Genomic DNA, 19,740 nt, shown 5'->3' with positions numbered 1-19,740 from the left:
GTCTAACTAATTCCTACTTGCCTATATCTGTACTTACACCCGCATTGCAAGTCTCTGTTTTCACATTTGTACAAGCCCCAGTCTTGGCCCACTGATGCTACAGTAACACAAACAATAATACTGGGGTACAGGACAAAAAAAAAAAACAACAAACATATCTCTCAGCAAAATGAATGTCTCATTAAATACTGCTATTATTGAGCTAGAAACGAACCCTCAATTATGCAGAAGTAAATTTTCTACCATACAATTCTGCATTTGTCTGGAAAGTGTGTGAGTGTACCACATCTCGGTTCAAAGCATACTTTTCCTCCTAAAACCTTTTACACCAAAACTGCCCCTATTCACGGGAAACAATCTGCTTTACGCAAATAGACCTCGAGGCTATCTAATGTCACATTTTGTATCTGAAAACAAGATGACAAAACCTTGCATCATGCAGAAATAATTCACTGCCAGAAGAACATTCTTCTAACCTCTGGTATTTTTCCTTCTTTCAATGTCTGGACCATAGGAAAATTAGCTGTGCTTGTCCTAAGCATTTCTAGTTCCTCCTTGAACAATGACAAATTCTCACCCAATCAGGTCTGTACAAATGCACTTTAATAAAAAAAATATAGCTTTGGCTATTTTCTTCTGTTCTGTCATAAAAGAAAAAGGCATGCTTGCACTCAGCTTCTCAGTAGTTATTAATATTTCATTGTATTCTTAATTTTGACATTCTCCTGCTCTCTTCAGTTTCACCCATGGCTATAACCATGATCGTTATCTATTGGTCAGTTCCCCAATTTGTAGCACCAACATTTTTCTCCCAAATAAAATACAAAATAACAAAATACTGATTTATATACTAGCACCTACATACTTTTCAGCTCGTTCACAATTTCATTCTTTTGGGTTTCTTGGATTTCTTTCTTTTGGACTCCCTTCACACAGGAATAAGAGGTGGCATAATTCTGCCAGCAAAACAGAGCACCACAGTTTAAACAGCCACAAGAAAAGTGCAGCATCCTACCCTGACAACTGTATTTAAGTAATTACGAACACAAAAATTCCAGTTCTGAAGTTCACTTGGGAAGACATCGGCGTAAGACCAGAAAGTCGTTCTGCAGTAAATGTAGTCCAGCAGCAACTTAAAAGAAAAATCTCAACTGCCTTTGGTCTATCCCGTGCCAGTCTGAGCTTACAGCCTGCCTAAAATAAAGATTATCCGACTGGGGAGAACTGTTCTCAGATATACCCACACCACATCTGCAGGTCTAACGGTGTAAATCAGCTACACAACTGTTAGAAACAACCGTAACCGTGCTATAGCTGAATTTGCTTCTGCTCCTGAAACTTAAAGAACTTATTTGATGATAAGTCAGGAAGGATCGTATCCCATTTACGCCAACAGCTGCTCTAGGTTCCGAGCCTGGCAAGGAGGACTGTGCAGTCAATGATTCATTTCAGAGTCAGTATATGAAACAGAATATACAGTTCTTTTGCAAGCCAGCCTTTTTGTCTGTTGCAACGTCAAATGAATCCTACAAGGATCCTCCATGCTGCACTAAGAAGAGGATATGGGGAACAAGGTAACCAGCTCCCTTTTTCCTTCCTGAATAGCAGAAGTGAAATGAGAGCTCTATTCCCTGATGGCTCCCCCAAAGAGGATGGAGCTCAAACCCCGTCCATTTTACTCCCAGATTAACAATACAGCACAAGTCACAGCAGTTAAAGGTAGGCAGTTTAATTCATGGTTTTAGGAAACCCATCCTCCCGATGAGGAAAACCAGAATGCACCATATTCCATATTCTCACATCTTCTCCAGGCACCTATGGTGTTTAATAACATAGAGAGAGACTGTCCTGCACAGATGGGTCTTACCAAGTTTACCATGATCCATTGACTATACGCATTTACAGGGCATCTCTTTGGCCACATGGCTCAGCTACTTGTTCGTACAGCTCAAAGTCAAGAAAAGTGACACATACCTTGGGAACACTGGTCCAAGAACTTGGGAAAAAGAAGCCTACAAAAAACAGAAGTTCGTTTATCAAGAATCAATATTATTATTTAAGTAAAGCATTTACATTCATTTGGACACTGACTGCTAGAGTCTTACTATCCACATCATCTTCATGTCTCCTTTCCTCAATCCGTAACTGTAAAAGCCCTGCAGGTTATATCTTTCAGGAGTTCTTCCCCAAAAGTTAGTTTTGTAGATGGTTTTAGTTCCTTAATGGATTTAAGAGCTAACTCCCACCACACAATCTATTCTGTATTCTAGGAAGTCAGAAAGGCTTCAATATTCCTCTAATTTCTACTTAAACAACAGGAATTTTAAGCTTCCCCTAAAGAATTGTGCCTTCCAAACACAGTGGGAACTCTTCACGGAAAGATTGTATGTACATAATGCTTTCTGTATGTATCATACCAGCTTCTGGTACTGTGTCAGCCAAGGAAAATTATTTTTATGAGCTTTATCATGCATACAAAAGCTCCAGGGATATTACTTTATCTGTTCTCCTTCAACGACCTCTTCCCTGTGTTGAGCAGCAAGCCAGGGTGGGGGAGAGCTTCGCCCTAGGCTCAGGAAAGAGCTCGATCTCTACAGTAATGAACTCTGGGACAAGAAATAGTTTTGATTTTCTTGACTGCAAAAGTTTCAAGTTGGACATTCAAGTCCTTCTTCTCGATTCTCACAGTGAAATTGCCAAAGACTAGTCACTGGAAGTACATGGCTACTTGGGAAGTTCTTATCAGAAGAAACTTCAAAGCGAGACCCAGTCCACAGCATCGGCTAAGCCTCTTCCTTCAATTGCTCCAGCACTTCAGGAGACAAACAATGTTAGTCAAAGGATTGCAGGCTACTGCTGCTATAAATACTACTCAGTACCATGACCAGGAACACGTTACTAAGTTCAAAAAAAACCTAGGAATGGAACTTGTCTTTCCTATAATTATGGAAAGAACAAGTTGAAACAGCACTCCAGCATCAATTCAACAATATTTAATGCGGTCTTTATTATTTATTTACCAGCTTTGTCACGGAGACAAAAGGAAGCAGTAAGGTAACGTCTCTTTATTGACTAGTGTAAAGCACAAGAAGTGTATGGGTTAGTGTTTTAAAAATAACTTTAATAAAATGACTGGGCAGTTCACCTCTAAGCTGCGATGCACAGAGTTTTATCACAAATAGCAGCAATGCTAAGAACTCTGAAAAGTGGCACTCCTTTCACTTATTTATCAAATCAGCTGCAAGGCATAATTGCAAAATTTAAGCATTCCAATTTTACAGATAGGTCTACGACATTAGTTCCGCGTTTGCTGAAGTGCGGAGCACGTACGCATACTATGAAACAGCAACCATACCACACTATTTTAAAATGTCAGCGACTTGGCTTTGCTACCGCTTCCTCCCCACCCTGCCTCTGCAGTAACCCAGGATATCAGATTTTAATGCTTGCAACGCTTTTGCTTCCGTGCTTTGTCATTCTCTTCAACAAAATGTGGGACTGCTTCCCATAAGTTCCGTATTTTAAATCTGTAAAGTCTTAATTTAATATCCAAAAATAGTGACACAATCAATAACCCAAACCGAGATGCACGTCTCAACTTATAGTCAAACCCACAAAAAGATTGTAAGAAAAAAAAGAATGATTTAAAAAGCACACACGACAGGACAGTTAACTGTGCAGATTTTATAAAGTCCTTAGCCAGAGTATATCTATTATTATATATAATTATATACCTACTGGAAACCAAATGTCATCATTATAAACCAAACAGCACTTGAAAGTTCATCCAAGACGGATTACCTAGCAGTTTTACGAGATTTACGACAATTAAAATGGCATTTAACCATCACATATAATTATTATCAAAGTGATCTCATAAACCTAGATATCTATTTTCCAACTAGTAAAAGTATCTTAAAGCATACCTGTGTTCCATATAGCAACTCAGTGGCTCTACACAAGTATTAACTGCTCCAATGATGAAAGACGACTTCACATCTGGGTCAGGATGAGTTTGCAGAGCCTGTACAACATCAATAACATCAGTGTAGCTGTAAGAAAACAAAATGAAATATGGTTTCAGAGACACAGAACGACACATTTCAACATCTAACCAGAAATCAAGTGCTTGAAAGAAGGTCAGGTTTCTAAAAAAGCCTACCAAAATAGTGATAAAACTGTTCAAAACTTGGCAAATCCAGACAAATTAAGCTGACCGCAAGTAACATTAGAAATAAATTGACAACTAGAGAGAAAGGCAGTACAAACCTTGCGCTGAGCAACTGAAAAGTCCAGCTTTCAGGAAGCACAAAAAACATAACGTAATACCAGCACATTATGCCTACTGCCAAGCATATTAAGCACTTCAAGTAAAAATATAAATTAAAAAGCAACACCTCTGACCTCTCAGTGGTCTAACTGAAGCATGCTTCTATAATTAACGCGTCCAATTTTTATCAGTACTCCAACCACTGCTGTTTCATACTTCCGTATGATAGCAAAGTTTAGGTGAACCTGAGTTTTTATTCCAGGTGTTTATTTCTCAGCCAGTTACAAACTCCTCTCAAAACCACACTGTCAGGTATCAAGCTAATGCATTATTTTGAGAACTCTGGCTACTTTAAAGCTGTCTATACCAACACTCAACTATCCAGAAAAAATGGAAAACCTGTAATTTTTTCCTGCTACCAGAATATCACTTATTTTAAACATTACTGGACTTCATGCTAACTTTAAGAAGAGAAAAAACCTAACTCTAACATGGAAAAAATTATGCTTCTTAGCACTATCAGAGTGAACCATAATGAAGAAAATGCTAAGCTCCATATACATGCTCTCAGTGAAAAAGATGAACACTTGGTAGCCTGGTAACCAAAACCAGAAAACTGGCATTTACCCAAAACGTGTTAATCTGTGGTCCTTCAATATTGCTTGCTGTATCAAGGGAATAGCATATTTTTGACAGCTTGCTTTCTGCTGGTAGTTTCAGAGGTCATAATCTTTATGTAGTCTTTCAGTCTGAAGCAGAGACTCAGAACATACTGTATGAGAAGTGCTGTGCAAAAATGGTGCAAAAATTTATTTGGATAGCAACTCGCACACATGCAATACTGCCTCTCTTCTTATCTTTTATCAACTGGAACTCTGAAAAGTTTGTGTCACATTTTTTGTAGCCCACACTGCCAAAGAATCAAAGCAAGGACAGCCAGAAATGCAAAGAAAAAGCAAGCACCTGCGTACACAAAGATACCAAACACTTGCAAAAAAGCAAAGACTGGTTCTTGTGCTCACTGTAGCACACTCGTTCTCTGTTTAAAAAATTCAATACAAGTCAGAGGAGCTCAGGCTTTTAAGCTTCTATTGCAGACTGTATGGACCATTTAATTCTGGAAACTATTAATTTATTTATTAAAGATTCTCTAGCACTCACTGATCTTTCAAAAATTTAAGGTACTGTAAGCACCCAAGAGATATAATTATAATCTTGTCACCTGGTATCACACTTCCTAAAATTAATTTCTATTCTGAAGCAACTGAAATTAAAATTTACCAAAATACGTTCAGTCATCATCTAATGCCTAAGAAACAATAGATCTTCCTCTGAAAGAAACAGGGAGGTGCTCCACCCCCACTTTTCATCAAAACAACTTCAATGTTTTAACAAACTGTCAAAGAAAATTAGACATGAAAGGCAGGATGAGAACTCAGCTAACAACTTTTTATAGAATGCAGAAAAGCATGTGCATTTATTCCATGATTTTTGTTATCAGCAAAATATTGGTCTGTTGGGAAAAAGCAGAAATAATTAATTCGTGTCCCAACAGGGACTACAACCAGTACTCTTACTTTGCCACTGGAAATGCAATTCTGAAGGAAATACGACATTATGTTCAAGAAGAAGTCTCATCAGGCTTTGAAGGACAAGCACCTTTCTATCTAAGACCTCCAGGGGAAGGAAAAAAAAAAACCAAAACCCGAAACCAATCCCGAACACAACTGCACCAATATAAAGTGCCATTTACCAACAGCCCAAAATCCCAGTCCATCTCCTAAATAGGGAAGATGAATGCAACAGTCCGCCCTTCCTTTTGACTGAAGGAAGACTTTGGAAAACATTTTTTTCAAAGCAAAGGAATTAACAGGTTGCAGAAAAGCTGAGTTTAGCACCTACACAAAATGGAATTAACAGTATTACACTTTAGCCCAGGAATTTGACTGCTTCAGAGTGATGGGAAAGTTTAAAAATGCACTGGAAAAAGGAAGGAAACAGAAAATCCCTTATTCTATACAACAGTTCAAACATTTACCCTTGCAAGACCACTAAGAGACGCTTGTTCTTTTTAGCGTAAGCGGACTGATGGACGCTGTGGTTTTGCTGCGCCTCCAGGACACTGGAGAGGTAACGCTGGAAGTGGGCTGCACTGAAACATTCAGGACTGTCCATAGTTTGCCGATAAACCAGCCACCTAAACAACAGAAAACAAGGAAAGAATTTAGTTTTCTATGATGTAATATTTCTGTTTTATTTTTATTTTGAACCAACAAACAGGAAAAAATTTGACTAGCCTTAAGATTCCACACCTCTCATTCCAAGTGGGAAAGATTAATTTACTTGTCTTTCTATCATCTCCAGCATAAATACATTCTTTACACTACTGCCAAAAAATTTTGTGGTTTTTTGTTGTTGTTTTTTAATAAAACAATGTTCAACAACTTCTTTAAAGCCACACATCATATGAGCAATTCTGATCTTTATTAGTGATGCAGTAAACAAAGATTATGGGAATCCAGTTCAAAAGACTCTGGGCATGAAAATAATTCACTGCAAAAATAAATAGTAACGATGACATTTGCAGGAAAACACGATGAAATGTAGAATATTCAAAAGTCACCTTACATGTTTGCCCTAAAAACAGAACCACCAAACTGTTCTGAATCAAGACACTGAGTCAAAAGTAATATAAAAAAAATCAGACCAGAACATTACTAAGATGAAATGCTAAGGTGTTTTGCTGTAAGATTTAAAAGGATAAGAATGTTTTTTTAATTTTCCAGAAGCTATATCAACACAGAGAATGCCCAATTCCTACAGTTGTTTTATCCTATTGCCATACAATAGAAGTCCTGAATATAACTCCTGCTATTGTAGAATAGCAACCAGGTCAGATTAAAAACAATGCTGCAGCAAAGACTTAGTAGAGTCTTTTCTCCAAGAAAAACACATTTTATATTCACTACAAGTCAATACATGGAAGCTCTTCACCCATTTCAAGCTGTGACAAGACAGCTTCCATACTTGCCTAAGGCAGGATTCATTTGGCCCTTCTGAGATTATTCTTACCTGGAGCATCAGTGACAGTTCCAGACACACGTCATAGATCTACAGTGACACCTGTGGTATTCTTAATAAGGAATACCAGCAAAGAAATCTCCTGTGATATTTTTCTTGTCTAAATGTCCAAAATCTACCTGGCATAACACAGTTAAATGAGATACCTGCAGCAACAGAACCCTACCCTATAGTGTGCCGTGCAGAACTAGTTACGGTGCTTCATAATATCTACTGGATTTATTCTTAAGAAAGATATGTTTGCAAATTTGAAACTGGGATATAAAAAAAAAAAAGTGAGACATTGATAGTTTCATTTCCTTCATGCTGAGGAGTTCTTTTGTGATTGGCATGAGCACTGTTTTGGACTGTAAACCCAAAACTGTACGAACCTTCCAAGCTCCTTGTTAAAAGTCACGAGAAAAGCGCACAGATCGCTGCAACGACATCCTGGAAGCCCAGTTATAATGGTGATAACCACCTAAAACAAGGGAACAGACAACAAGTGGGTCAACCTGAAGACTAGAAACAAGCTACAACAATTGCACACACATAAAAACCATACTGATAAAATCTTAAGTCTAAATATAAAATTAAGTGCCACTAACCACAGAAACAGAGAGATAGTTTATAACTCTAACTGTGTTTATGTAATTACTCAGATGTGCATCATTTTACAAAGATGCCTTTTCTCTTGGTTTTCATACCTTAAACACAGCGAAAGGAAGTAAGGGTTTATTAATTATTAATATTTTGCTTTAAGTATCATAGAATCATGATGATCATGTCAGTACGGCCTCTGAACTAGATCCCATGAAATAAGGCTGCCTCCATATCTCAACATTTTAAGGCAAAGACCATATTCTTGTTGATTTGACATTCCTGCGTGAAGCAGATTTCAAATGCTGGAAAAGTTACAAGGAAATATTTTCCCTGAAAATGCTATTTTAAAGCACTCCTTAACTTTGACAATTGTTACTGCCCCTATAGAGAACCAAGTGTTCTACAGATAATATCAGCAAATGTTAAATATCATGTGCTACCTCTATGCTATTTAAAGGACTTTTATGTTCCAGAGAACAATTCAGTTAAATTATTCAGCAATTCATAAAGGCAAACTCCTGCTTTAGGGCTAACTCTCTCTGGCCATTAGAGAAAACCGTTCACTTGTCACTTTCTGCCTCTATTATATCAGGCTGAAGGGCCGTTATAGCACTTCCACAAGATTGTTTAAATGAAAAAAAAAATTAAGTAGGGTAATCAGGAAAACAGGGCAGGGCAATTTATTCGAAGAAAGAGACTTGAAGCAAGTTCGGTGTGAACTGGTGGTACTGGAGAAGGAGGCAGAGAGCATGGCTGAACACACAGCAGTACTGCATCGCCTGCAACAGGACTAATGATGGAATATTTGCTAAATATTCTATACTAGGGATAGGAAGTATTGTTCAGTTGCTTCCTTACCTTATTGCTTTCTGCTTTGCTATCGGGAATGATTTCTGACTGTTGCAATAAAATAGGAAGATGCGCTCTCATTACTGGCTCGTGACTGACACTGCTGACAGTGAAATGTTGCACAAACCTTTCAAAAAAAAAGTTTTATTTTCTTTCAATCAAGACCAAAAGATTTTAATCATATAAATAGTTGGGAAATTACTAAAATAAGATTGTTCAAAGGTCAAACAGAGACTTCCCTAGAGAGGAAATAATTCATCTCAGAATAAAAATACCTACTGTGAAGACAGTTGTTAAATAAGCAATTTTTAGATAAGTATTACATATACCAGAATATTTTTGTATTATTGCTGACAAAACTGATCCCTTGAAAACAAAAATAATTTCTCACCTCTCCCATTCTGGAAGGGCAGCAGATATTTTCAGCTCCCTGCATCTTTCCCCAGAAGGAAAAGACGAGGCGTTAAATAGCTTCTGAACACTGGAATGCCTAAAACAAGCAAATTAATTAATTGATTAAAGGAGAAACCTAGAAATTTATCTTCTTTAAATCAGATGGCTACATATTAGCTAAGAAAAAAAAAAGTGAGCATTGTACTAAGAATGCAGCAATTTGTTTTTGAATCATTATCAAAATCTTCAATGAGTGACAGCATTTTTCTGATGGCAGCGCACAGCTGATGAATAATTGCACTGGAGTAAGTGGCGTGAACTTACAGTCTCTTTTGTTCCACAGACAGGAATCCTTCCTGGACAACCCTTAAAGATAATCCTGAGTTTGTCTGGTTTTGCCATGAAGAGAAAACCTGGAACAAACCAGACCCATGCATAAGCATCATCATTTTGCAAAATTTCTTTCCAATTTGTTTAGGAATTGGTTTTGTTCACCTAAAAAAATACATGCATTTTAACTAGCCAGTAAATATGTCACAATACTGATTTTGCTGCAAGAATTCAGAATACGGAAGAAGTCTCCACGATCAGATTTTGTAAGCTTCTCTTTGGCTAAACTGGAACTGCTTTAAGATGTAAATTTACTGAAATAGTCTAGTTTTCCCCCATCTTCATAGCTGGGGAAAAAAAATCCTAGGTAAAAAAAAATTACCCACCAAATTAACAGTAATATTCACATGTATCTTTTAGTTCCAGCATATGTTAGGTATTTATAGTCCAACTGCAGTACAGCAGGAACTGAATTAATATAAATCTCCTTTAAGTAGTATTGTAATTTTCACGAGGCAAAATTGCAGCAATCATTTCTAGAAATTGAAGAAAAATGCAAAAAGGGAAGGGAGCCCTTCGTTTCTCTAGGGAACAGTGTTTTGGCTCGCATCCTATTGCTCTAGCCAAGTCCCATTAATAGGAACGACATTCTGAACCTAGAAATCAGATTCAGATGAATCACACAGACATTTAAGTGTTCGGTATTTCCCTTCTTTTAAGAAGTAAAGGCAACAGCCATTGTCATTTTTCACAATAATTTGCTGCAAGACAAAACAACTCGGGGCGGGGGTTGGGGAGAAGACTGCTTTCCATTAACAAATCGGCATCCTAAATACAAGGGCAGCGAGATAAAAAAACATCAAAATAAAAGAAACTTTTGATATTAACAAAGACAATATTGCTTGTGTAGAAAGATCCACGCAACCAAACAAATAACCACTTCAAAACACGCATAAGAGACTAAGGAAAATGCCTACAAGGGATGGAAAGGAGGACTGCTCAACAGAAAATTGGATCCTTTAGAAGTCAAAGGGAGAGGGATAAAGTGAAAACATAGGTCAGACTGAGGCTGAACGCAATGGAAATAAATCAGTCCTTTTTGTATCACTTAATGAACACTTTAAAAAAAAAAAAAAAAAAAAAGAGGTGCTATGGCATTAGAGAAGGTCAAGAAAACCAGAGGAATCAATGCATCCCAAAGCCTAAGCAAATTTTCCTCCCCTACCAATTAGAGTGAGGAAATGAAAGGTCCTGTCCTGTCTTTGCAGGATCTGCAAACCAGATTCCAGTTCTGTGCACTCAAAATCTTGCAAAGGTCTCAGTTACAAGGAATCTAATACACTCAGATCTGGAGGAATGGGTAATCCTCCATTTCAAGGAGGCTGGGAATAATTAAAGCATAGGTCCAGTAAATGAGGCATCATGCCATATGATTGTAAAAGAATAAAACTAGTACCGACTTTTTAGGTACTTTGTAACTACAGGTCTGTAGAAGGACTGCTATGTCTGCACAACTGCAATAGCATGCAAGCTTTTAGAAAAAAAATAAATGAGGAAATCAATAAATACCAACAAAGTACAGTAATAGGTTTCCATGGCTCACACAATCAGGTACGCTTGATCCTATGAATAGGTTTTGTTCATGAGATAACATCTTCAAGACAAAAGACATGTTTCTTCTACTTGAGCAAAGCAACTGGTACGGTGCCAGATGAGAAACTTAAACTACAGAAACGGGAACTCGGTATAGAACTGTTTGGCAGAAAGCTCACTCAAAGGAGGACCAGAATAAATAGCACTGAAAGAAAGAAGCAGAAGACTGGGGATGTTCACCAGCAGCGTTGCTTAGGGAATGCTCTGTGACACCCTTTGCAATGAATTTGGCACAGACTGAAGCGAACTGACAGCATTTAGGGGAAATAAGTTGGGAGACAGCCTACACAACCCTGAGATGCTTCATAGCAAAATAGATCTAACTGCAAGAATGGAAGAAACAAAAATAAAAATAGGAGGAAGTACGAAAGCAAGAATGAGCATACAAAGAGTTCTGGAATCAGCTGGAGTATCAGTAGGTAGCAAGAGAGAAAGGACCTGAAGAAGTTTCTCAAAAAATGACCACGATCTGTTAATTCAAGGCAGCAGTGAAAAGTAAAGGCAAACCAAGGTCATCTCTGAACATTTTCAGAAGAGAAAACTAGTTTTGCCTCTGTATAAGAAACAAACACCCTCATCTCAGATACTAAACACAGTTTGGATATCTACAGCCAGAAAACAGACCAAAAGAATAGTATTACAATGACCAGAGGAAAAGAGAACTTTTTACAAGCACAGATTAAAAAGGATCTGGTTTTATTTTATCAGGCTAAAAGCCAGAAAGAATAGGTCTGAAATTTCTGAATACCTCAAGGATGTCCACTGGTAGAGCAAAAGGAAAAAAAAACCAAAACAAACAGATACAAAAATAGACCTAATAAAATAGGCTGAAAATTCCAAAACAAACAAACAAAATATTCCCAACCACTCACACAGTGGAACAGTGGAGGAATCTAAACACTTAAGATAAAAGGAGGAGAAATTTTATGGTAATATGAATACTACCAGTGGGGACTACTCACTGAGCTAGGCGGTCTTTTCCAGTCCAGGGTTATGATCGCACACTAAAACCCTTGTGAAGTCCTAAAATCTCCAGGGTCATTTCCTCCCAAGTGCTATTGTTATCCAGTTTTGTTTATTAAAAGCCTTTGCATTACAATGCATGAAGCCAATCTACTTAGAGAATAATACAGCGCCATATGGGATACTTAAAGACTTAAACAAACCTTCCCTAAGGATCACGATCCAAATGTGTCTAACCACAAAAAACCACAATAGAATCTCTGCAACTACATACGATTGCTGTAGCCAGTTATACACCAGTGCTACGTTTAAAATGCAACTGCTAGATAACAAGCTTTTAGAGCGCTCACTGCCTTCAGAAGACAAAATGAAAGCACATGGTGAGTATTAAATTAATGACAGCCACAATCACTAGAAATGCAGACGCGAGTTAAAGTTTCTCACACATGCAAATTCCTAAAATCAGGAGCAATCACACTCCTGGGAAGGATGGGGAAGGTCTACGTGGCAGGGCAGTCCGCAAGGATCTTGTGTCTGCAAGGCAGATGCCGTTAAGTCAGAGAGGATCAGAGGTTCTGGTTGGAAGAGAGCCTCTGGAGGTCTCCAGACCCACCTCCTGCTGCCCCTTCTCCCTTCTAAACTGTGCTAGTTCACTGAGATAGAGGAAAAAGTTTTGCTTGTGAAGACCGATGCGAGAAAAACTTGGAACTTTAACCTTTGCTGTATTAACTTATCAAGTGACAAGCCTTAGTGGCTCAACGAATGTGAGAAATAAACACCTTTTTCTTTCCAAATTTAATTAGTTAAGACAGACACCAACAAATTCACACTTGCCTCTCATCTGAAACACAAAGAATAACTGTGTTGCCCCTGCCCCACCACGACCCATTTGTTGGGGGGTTTTTTGGGTGGTTTTTTTTTTTTACTTTACCTGTGAATAAAAAGCTTTATAAATCTTTGTTTTGGGGAAAAGTGCAATCATCAAAAAGTTGTCTCGGGTATGGAATTCAATTGGTAGATGGGCAAGCAAGGAACTTTTGAAGTCTATAAAGAGAGCTGCGACAACACTGGTTGAATCCTAGAAAAGTAAGAAACAGGACAAATTATAATTAACAGTTATTGAAAGCAAAAAAAAAAAAAGGCTTAATACATTAAATAACAGAGACGAGAAGAGAACTATTACAGTCGTAGGTGGGCACATGAAGATCTGATTCACTACCTGCACAGTGCAGGTATGGAGCAGAAAGATCAACTGCAGCCACTTACAGTGCTCCCTCCTCCTTCTCTACTTTGCAGCCATTAGAGAAATCATAAGGTTTAAAGAAAGCATCTGAGGTTGTTCTAAGCACCTAAGCTTTGTCTTGTCTTGAAAAAACAAGGTTGCATTTTAATATCTACTCTTTTTCCTGCACCAAAAGCTGGACCTTTAGCCCTCTGCTAATGCTTCACAACAAAGCCACCTTCATCCATACATAAAACACTGATCCTTGTTTTTTTGGATTTCAAGACAGGCATTTACGTACAACCTTGCAGGATGCTCAAGCTTTGACTAGTAACTCTTTTCATACCAAAGTATTAGAAAAACAGCAGCATGAAACATCCCTGGAGAACGGGCATACCACTGCTTAGGGTTCAAATCAAACACTGCATCGCATCCATCTCTCTTTCAACAGGAGAAGTGGGTGAAGAATTCCACTTACTAATTTTTGAGAAGAAAAAGCTCCCGTTGGGGAACACTTACATATGAATCTGTATCAATCAGTAGACATTTGCAAATCTCTACCCTTTGCTGAGGCATTAATTATAAAAGTAATCCTCTCAAAGTCATTGAGATTACTGAAGAACATAAAAAAAATGTTGCCCTATGAGAGAACAATTTCTCTTAAGAGATATGGCTTTTGGAACACGGTTCACAGATGTTGGATTCTGCACATTACAGATTTCATGAGAAGTGACTAAAAGGCCAACTCATACGTGCTGCAATCTGCACGGGAAGTGTCCAACCAATGTGCTGCTCCTCCTGGAAAATGTTTAGGGTTCCCCATAATTAAAAAAAAAAAAAGCTGAAAAGCAGCAGCAATAATCCCCATGGACCTTAGGTTAAAACAATCCAGTGCAAAGTTTTACAAGAAGTTAATACTGTTATGAAATCTAAGTATTACTTCGTAAAATCTGTTCACTTGACTCGTGGCCAAAAATGAATGCTGGATTCAGGTACTTACAAGCTGGAATACTTGGTCTTAAATAAGAATTTAAAACCAAGCACACAGCATCTTAACTTCTGTAAAGATGCCTGATACAGTTAGTTTATTGAGACTGAACAGCCACAGAAGAAAAAGAAATAAAACTGGGAGCTGGGAGAGTGGATGGCAGCGCAGCCTGGTGGCTTTTTTTTTTACTCCCAGGATGGATGGTACTAATCTGCAGCAGTGCTGCCTTACGAGATGGGAGATTCAGGTTCGATTCTGCTGACTGGGATGGTTTCTGCTTTAGATCTCCATGGTGCAGTCTGGGGAGGAATCTAACCTGTCATCCATGCACTTGATGTCTACAAGCCTCAAGAACTTCGGGAGCTTAGGCAGCAGCTAGGTGCACAGCTTCTCAGAGTAGAGAAGCCTGTAGAACGTGTTGGAGGCAGAAGTGCAGACATTTTCAAGTTAAAAAGAGAAGCATTAAGCACACATGGTGATAGAGCTGCTGAGAAACTTTACTTTGCATTACTTAAAGTCTTTCTATGTTTTATGATAATCCTAGCATTAAATTAGCCTTTCTTTTCCATCAATATTCCTGTTGCAATAACGTGCGGAAAAAGCATACTAACAATTACCCTTCTTCTCCTGTCACTTCTTAACATCTGAAGCTCTCCACCCTTGTATTATGCCAAGTCAGTTGAACAATAAAATGCTCTCTGTCAAGGTTTAGCTGTGCACAAAAATCTGGCTTCAGTCCAGGAATGATAGCCAGGTCCCATAAATAGCCAGTTTTATGAAAGTGAGTGTCTTGAATCAAACAATAGAAGGAAGGTCAGTGTTAAAATAGCTTCTTGAACTACCAAGGGGCAATCAATATGATGGGCAAGAAAAGGCAGCTAAGGTAAGATTGTCTTCACTGTTGTGTTTTCATCTAAATTGAATCACACACTTTGATTGTATTTTACTGGTTTCCTCCATTATACGATGAAATCAGAGCAACACAATGCTTTCTGGAGGTCACCAAACAAACGTGTAATACTGTACCTGAAGAAAATAGAAACTAAAGGAAACGGAGATTCTTTTGGGTTTTTTTTTCAGTGCTTAGAACAATAACCAGCCAAAATAATCTCTTTTCCATTCTGAAAAAGTGATAGTTAACCCAGCGTGTCTGCCTTGAAGAAGGAAAAAAAAACCAAAAAGCTGAGTTGCCATCATTAAGCTAACTCTCAATTCCCACTAAGCCAGAAGATCAAACTATGAGCAGGGCAAGTTGGCCAAGCCAAGTGATGTAAGGTGACCACAGGCATGGTCAAAGTCTATGCCTGACATTGCGCCTTTTACTGTAATTACTCAGAATATGTGTAATTATGTACAACTTGCCTTTCCTTCTCACTTCTTAGCTTGGGAAACATGAACCAGTCATTCCCGTCACCCTGTCAGCTACAGAACACTCTACGACAGTAGACAGACACCGCTCGTGACCTCTCCAGAGATAAGCAGCACACTGTCACGAACATCTGACTGAAGGCTAAATATATTTTGAAGAGAAGGCAGCATTTCACCCTCCAATACACCATACGACTTCACAACGCCTTGAACTTTTCTCTATCCATCACTAAAGACTGCTGGATGTTTTATGCTACGTTCTCCAACTTTTTTCTTTTAATAAAAAGCAATTTCCCATACCATTAAGAACGCATTGATAACTCAGTCTAATACAAAATTCTCTCATCATCTTTGCATCAGTCATTACAGGTTTTTTGGGGGGGGGCTTTGTTTGCTTTGTTTTGGCAGGTTTTGGGGTTTTGTTTCTTTCTTCACTTTTTGTAAGGTTTTTTTTGTTTTGTTTTTAGACATGCTTGTAAAACTGCAACTGAAATCAAAACTTTTTTCTATTACCCTACAGAAACACTGTCAAAAATTGATTAAAAGTTTATGAGAGCAGGAACAAAATACTTACCCCATCATAGAAAGAAATGGAACTCATGTGGTTCTTTGAAATGGTAATGCTGCCACGATGGGGATCAGAAAAGAGAATGCCATCTGAAAAGAAGTACAATTTGCCTAGAATTCAAAAGAAAAATAATTGTATTAGGTATATATCAATATTTCAGCATCCTGTGATGAATGCCTCTTATTTTTGAGGAAGAAATGTATGTTCTTACAGAATATTGTCAAATTCAACATGAGTAAAGATTTGGGATAGTATGCACGCAGCATTCAGAGCACAACCATTTGATCTTTACCGGATGACACTACCAAGGGCATGAATCATGACCATGATTGCATTTGACTTAACCTTATCCCCTAGAACCCATTTATCATAAAGATTCTCTGACTTTTTTTTTTTTTAAAGCAAAAAAAAATTCCATCGTGACGAATTTCAAACTTAAAGAAATGTAAAACTGACAAAGCAAGAACTTAAGAAAAACTCACATCCAAAACAACAGAAAATTTAAACATTGTTCCAATGTTACAGTTGGTCAGATTTTCAGCAAAATGTCAACATGCAGACAGCAGAAAAAGGTATAAAATGGCAGTTTTCCTTTCACTTCTCACCAAGACAAACAGAAAAGCCCTTCTGAAGACTTGCATTTTCTTTTGTGTATAGGGATAACTCTTCCTGAGTGTGCTGGTTTTGGCTGGGGCAGGGTTAATTATCTTCCCAGTAGCCAGTGCGGGGCTGTGGCTGGGGTTTGTGCTGGGAACAGCGCTGATAACACAGGGATGTGTTGGCCACTGCTGAGCAGGGCTCACACACAGCCAAGGCCTTTTCTGCTCCTCACCCCACCAGCGAGCAGGCTGGGGGTGCACAAGGAGCTGGGAGGGGACACAGCTGGGACAGCTGACCCCAGCTGACCACAGGGATGCTCCACACCATAGGGTGTCAGGCTCTGCATGTACAGCTGGGGGAAGAGGGAGGAAAAGGGGGATGTTTGGAGTGCTGGCGCTTTGTCTTCCCAAGTAACCGTTAACGTGTGTCGGAGCCCAGCGTTCCTGGAGATGGCTGAACACCTGCTGCCCATGCGAAGTGGTGAATGAATTCCTTGTTTTGCTTCACTTGTGTGCAGCTTTTGCTTTACCTATTAAACTGTCTTTATCTCCACCCACGAGTTCTCTCACTTTTACTCTTCTGATTCTCTCCCCCATCCCACTGCGTGGGAGTGAGAGAGCGGCTGCGTGTTGCTTATTGTCAGCTGGGGTTAAACCACAACACTGGGCTAGCAATTTCCCTGGAAGCTAACAATCTAGCAACAGCCAAGAGAGACATGACATTCACTCTGTCTCCATTTTTCTTGCCATCTTACAGACATTTTGCTTCTTAACAAACTTGCATGACTAGGGAAAGCAGTTGGAAAATGAGAAACAGTAAGGCTAGACGGCATAGCGGATAAAAACAAAATTCCACCAAAGCACTAGAAACTGACATCAGCAAAAAAAACTAATTTCCGACAGTCATAAGAAAACCATGAAGAAATGACTAAGCAGGGGCTGCCAGCTGGACCTCTGCTACCAGTGCTGGAGCATGCATTAAAAGCCGGATCACTTCCCATACAGGGAAGCGTGTGAGTCAGCAAAAGGGAAAGGTTAAATATTTTCTTTAAAGAAACAAACAAAAAAAAAAAGACCAAAAGAAAAAAAAAAAGGCATTACTCAGAGTAACTTTTCAAAAAAAAAAAGCCAAGTCAAGCAGCAAAGTAACTAAAACATACAGCTAAACACGACTGTACATCTAGCTCACTCTACTCTGAGAAAATATAGAAACTAAGGCGTTTTCCTCTTGAAATGGCAACTTAGAATAAGATCTTCAAAATTGTTCAGTATTAAGGCTTTCTTTTAATAAAAAAGAGCTTGATATGAAATCGAATCACCATACCTAGATATATGATTTCAACAGTTACCTAAAAGACATACAGGCTCTGCTAACTACGAACGTAACTGTTTTAGACTGAAGCTTCTAGTTAATATAAAAATTGCTCTGGAGAGACAAATACTATTAAATTGGGAAACACTACAGTCACAAATTCAAGGTCAAAATTCAGAAGAAACAGAATGGAGACAAAGCCATATATAATTACATAGCAGTGGAGGTTTAATAGTTTATATATACAAGATGTTCACTGCTGATGCATCCAGTGCTCACAAAATCCCAAGCCACACCACAGGTATGTGCCTTCTATCGAGTGGTCGCAGAAGAACAATGTAAAATACAACACCTGAAGTACATTTCTGTCAAATCTCACAGAATATCACACTTCACAGAGAATGTGTCAATGGGGAAAGACCAGAAATCAGAGATGTTACATCTTTTATAACAGAAAAGCACGCCAAAAAGAGTATTAATTAATCCAAATTAAAACAGCTTCCTTTAACGTGGAAGTCAGTGAATTACACCAAGAACAACTTGAAATACTACTTGCATATTTTCCACAAGTGACTAATCACAAAAGAGACTTTAATTGGCATGACTGATTGACTCAGTTAAGTTCATCCTACAAAAATCAGGAACACAGCAGATGTGTTAGCATATAAAGGAAAAGGTTTAACAGCCTGAACTCTTTTCATGCATTTCAGACATGAGCATTTACCTTGTACCAGTAAGACATAAGCCACAGAGAGAAGATGAGTGCCTGTCTGACAGCACCTTTTACACCTTATCTTGCCTCATAGCTGCAACCTCAGTGGAGCCCAAATTAGAGCACAGCAAACTGTCTTGCAGCACACATGAAAGGGAACAAGATCAAGTTCATTTTCACTTGACACCTAAGAAAATATCTCGCTCATTGAAATGTTACATAATAGTCCTTATACCACCTACTTATGACTGTCCATCCCAAGAGTTATCTAAACATTTAACTTCACAAATCTCCCAGAAAGGGGAAAAAGTAAATTGCTCCACTGGGGCACACACAGAGAGCTTTCACAAAGCCAAAAAAAAAAATGTTCACCATTCTCTAGTTATTTACTAAGTGAACATGTGCCCACAGCACTGTACTGCAAAATAGCTAAAGATGTTATTTGCATTAACCGTCTTTCTCTAAAATCTGTTCAATTAGAGCAAAAGCAAATTCCGCTATGTGAAAGTTGCTGTTTCATTGCCTTGTACATCACTATTTATCCTCAACAATGCATTGCATAACTACAAAAACAATAAAGCTAAAGATTTTCCACTAAAGATCGTTGCTTTTACGAAGTACTTAGCTGTCAGACAGAAGTTCTCTTCTGTTGTACAGCAGTACTGCAACAACAGTATCTTCTCTGTACAGTAGAATATAAAAATATTATTCCTTTAGTAGTATCTGTTGGTTCAAGGTAAAGCGAGGCACATTAATGCAAGGCTGTGAAGTGAGGGAAACCCCTCCTAACATTCCTCCCAAATTGTCTTCAGTCGGATTACTGGGATATTCATGTTAAAGCTTGTGAAGG

The 19,740-nt window shown here is 38.4% G+C and overlaps 1 protein-coding gene across 1 annotated transcript in view; it reads right to left on the bottom strand.

Moving 5' to 3' along the window:
* LOC104467339 (chromosome unknown open reading frame, human C20orf194) overlaps positions 1-19,740 on the bottom strand; it is a gene marked incomplete at its 5' end in the record, with an annotated part of 59,753 nt that overhangs the window by 9,983 nt on the left and 30,030 nt on the right. Inside the window, 9 exons of the mRNA XM_010081080.1 lie at positions 1,975-2,012; positions 3,927-4,052; positions 6,309-6,467; positions 7,723-7,811; positions 8,792-8,909; positions 9,174-9,272; positions 9,500-9,588; positions 13,053-13,199; positions 16,274-16,377. Coding sequence (XP_010079382.1) covers positions 1,975-2,012; positions 3,927-4,052; positions 6,309-6,467; positions 7,723-7,811; positions 8,792-8,909; positions 9,174-9,272; positions 9,500-9,588; positions 13,053-13,199; positions 16,274-16,377 — 969 coding nt within the window. The remainder of the gene's footprint in view (positions 1-1,974; positions 2,013-3,926; positions 4,053-6,308; positions 6,468-7,722; positions 7,812-8,791; positions 8,910-9,173; positions 9,273-9,499; positions 9,589-13,052; positions 13,200-16,273; positions 16,378-19,740) is intronic.

This window comes from Pterocles gutturalis, unplaced genomic scaffold (genome assembly GCF_000699245.1).
Source record: "Pterocles gutturalis isolate BGI_N339 unplaced genomic scaffold, ASM69924v1 scaffold3639, whole genome shotgun sequence".
In the NCBI taxonomy this organism is placed as follows: domain Eukaryota; kingdom Metazoa; phylum Chordata; class Aves; order Pterocliformes; family Pteroclidae; genus Pterocles; species Pterocles gutturalis.
This window is presented reverse-complemented; position numbering and strand designations above follow the sequence as displayed.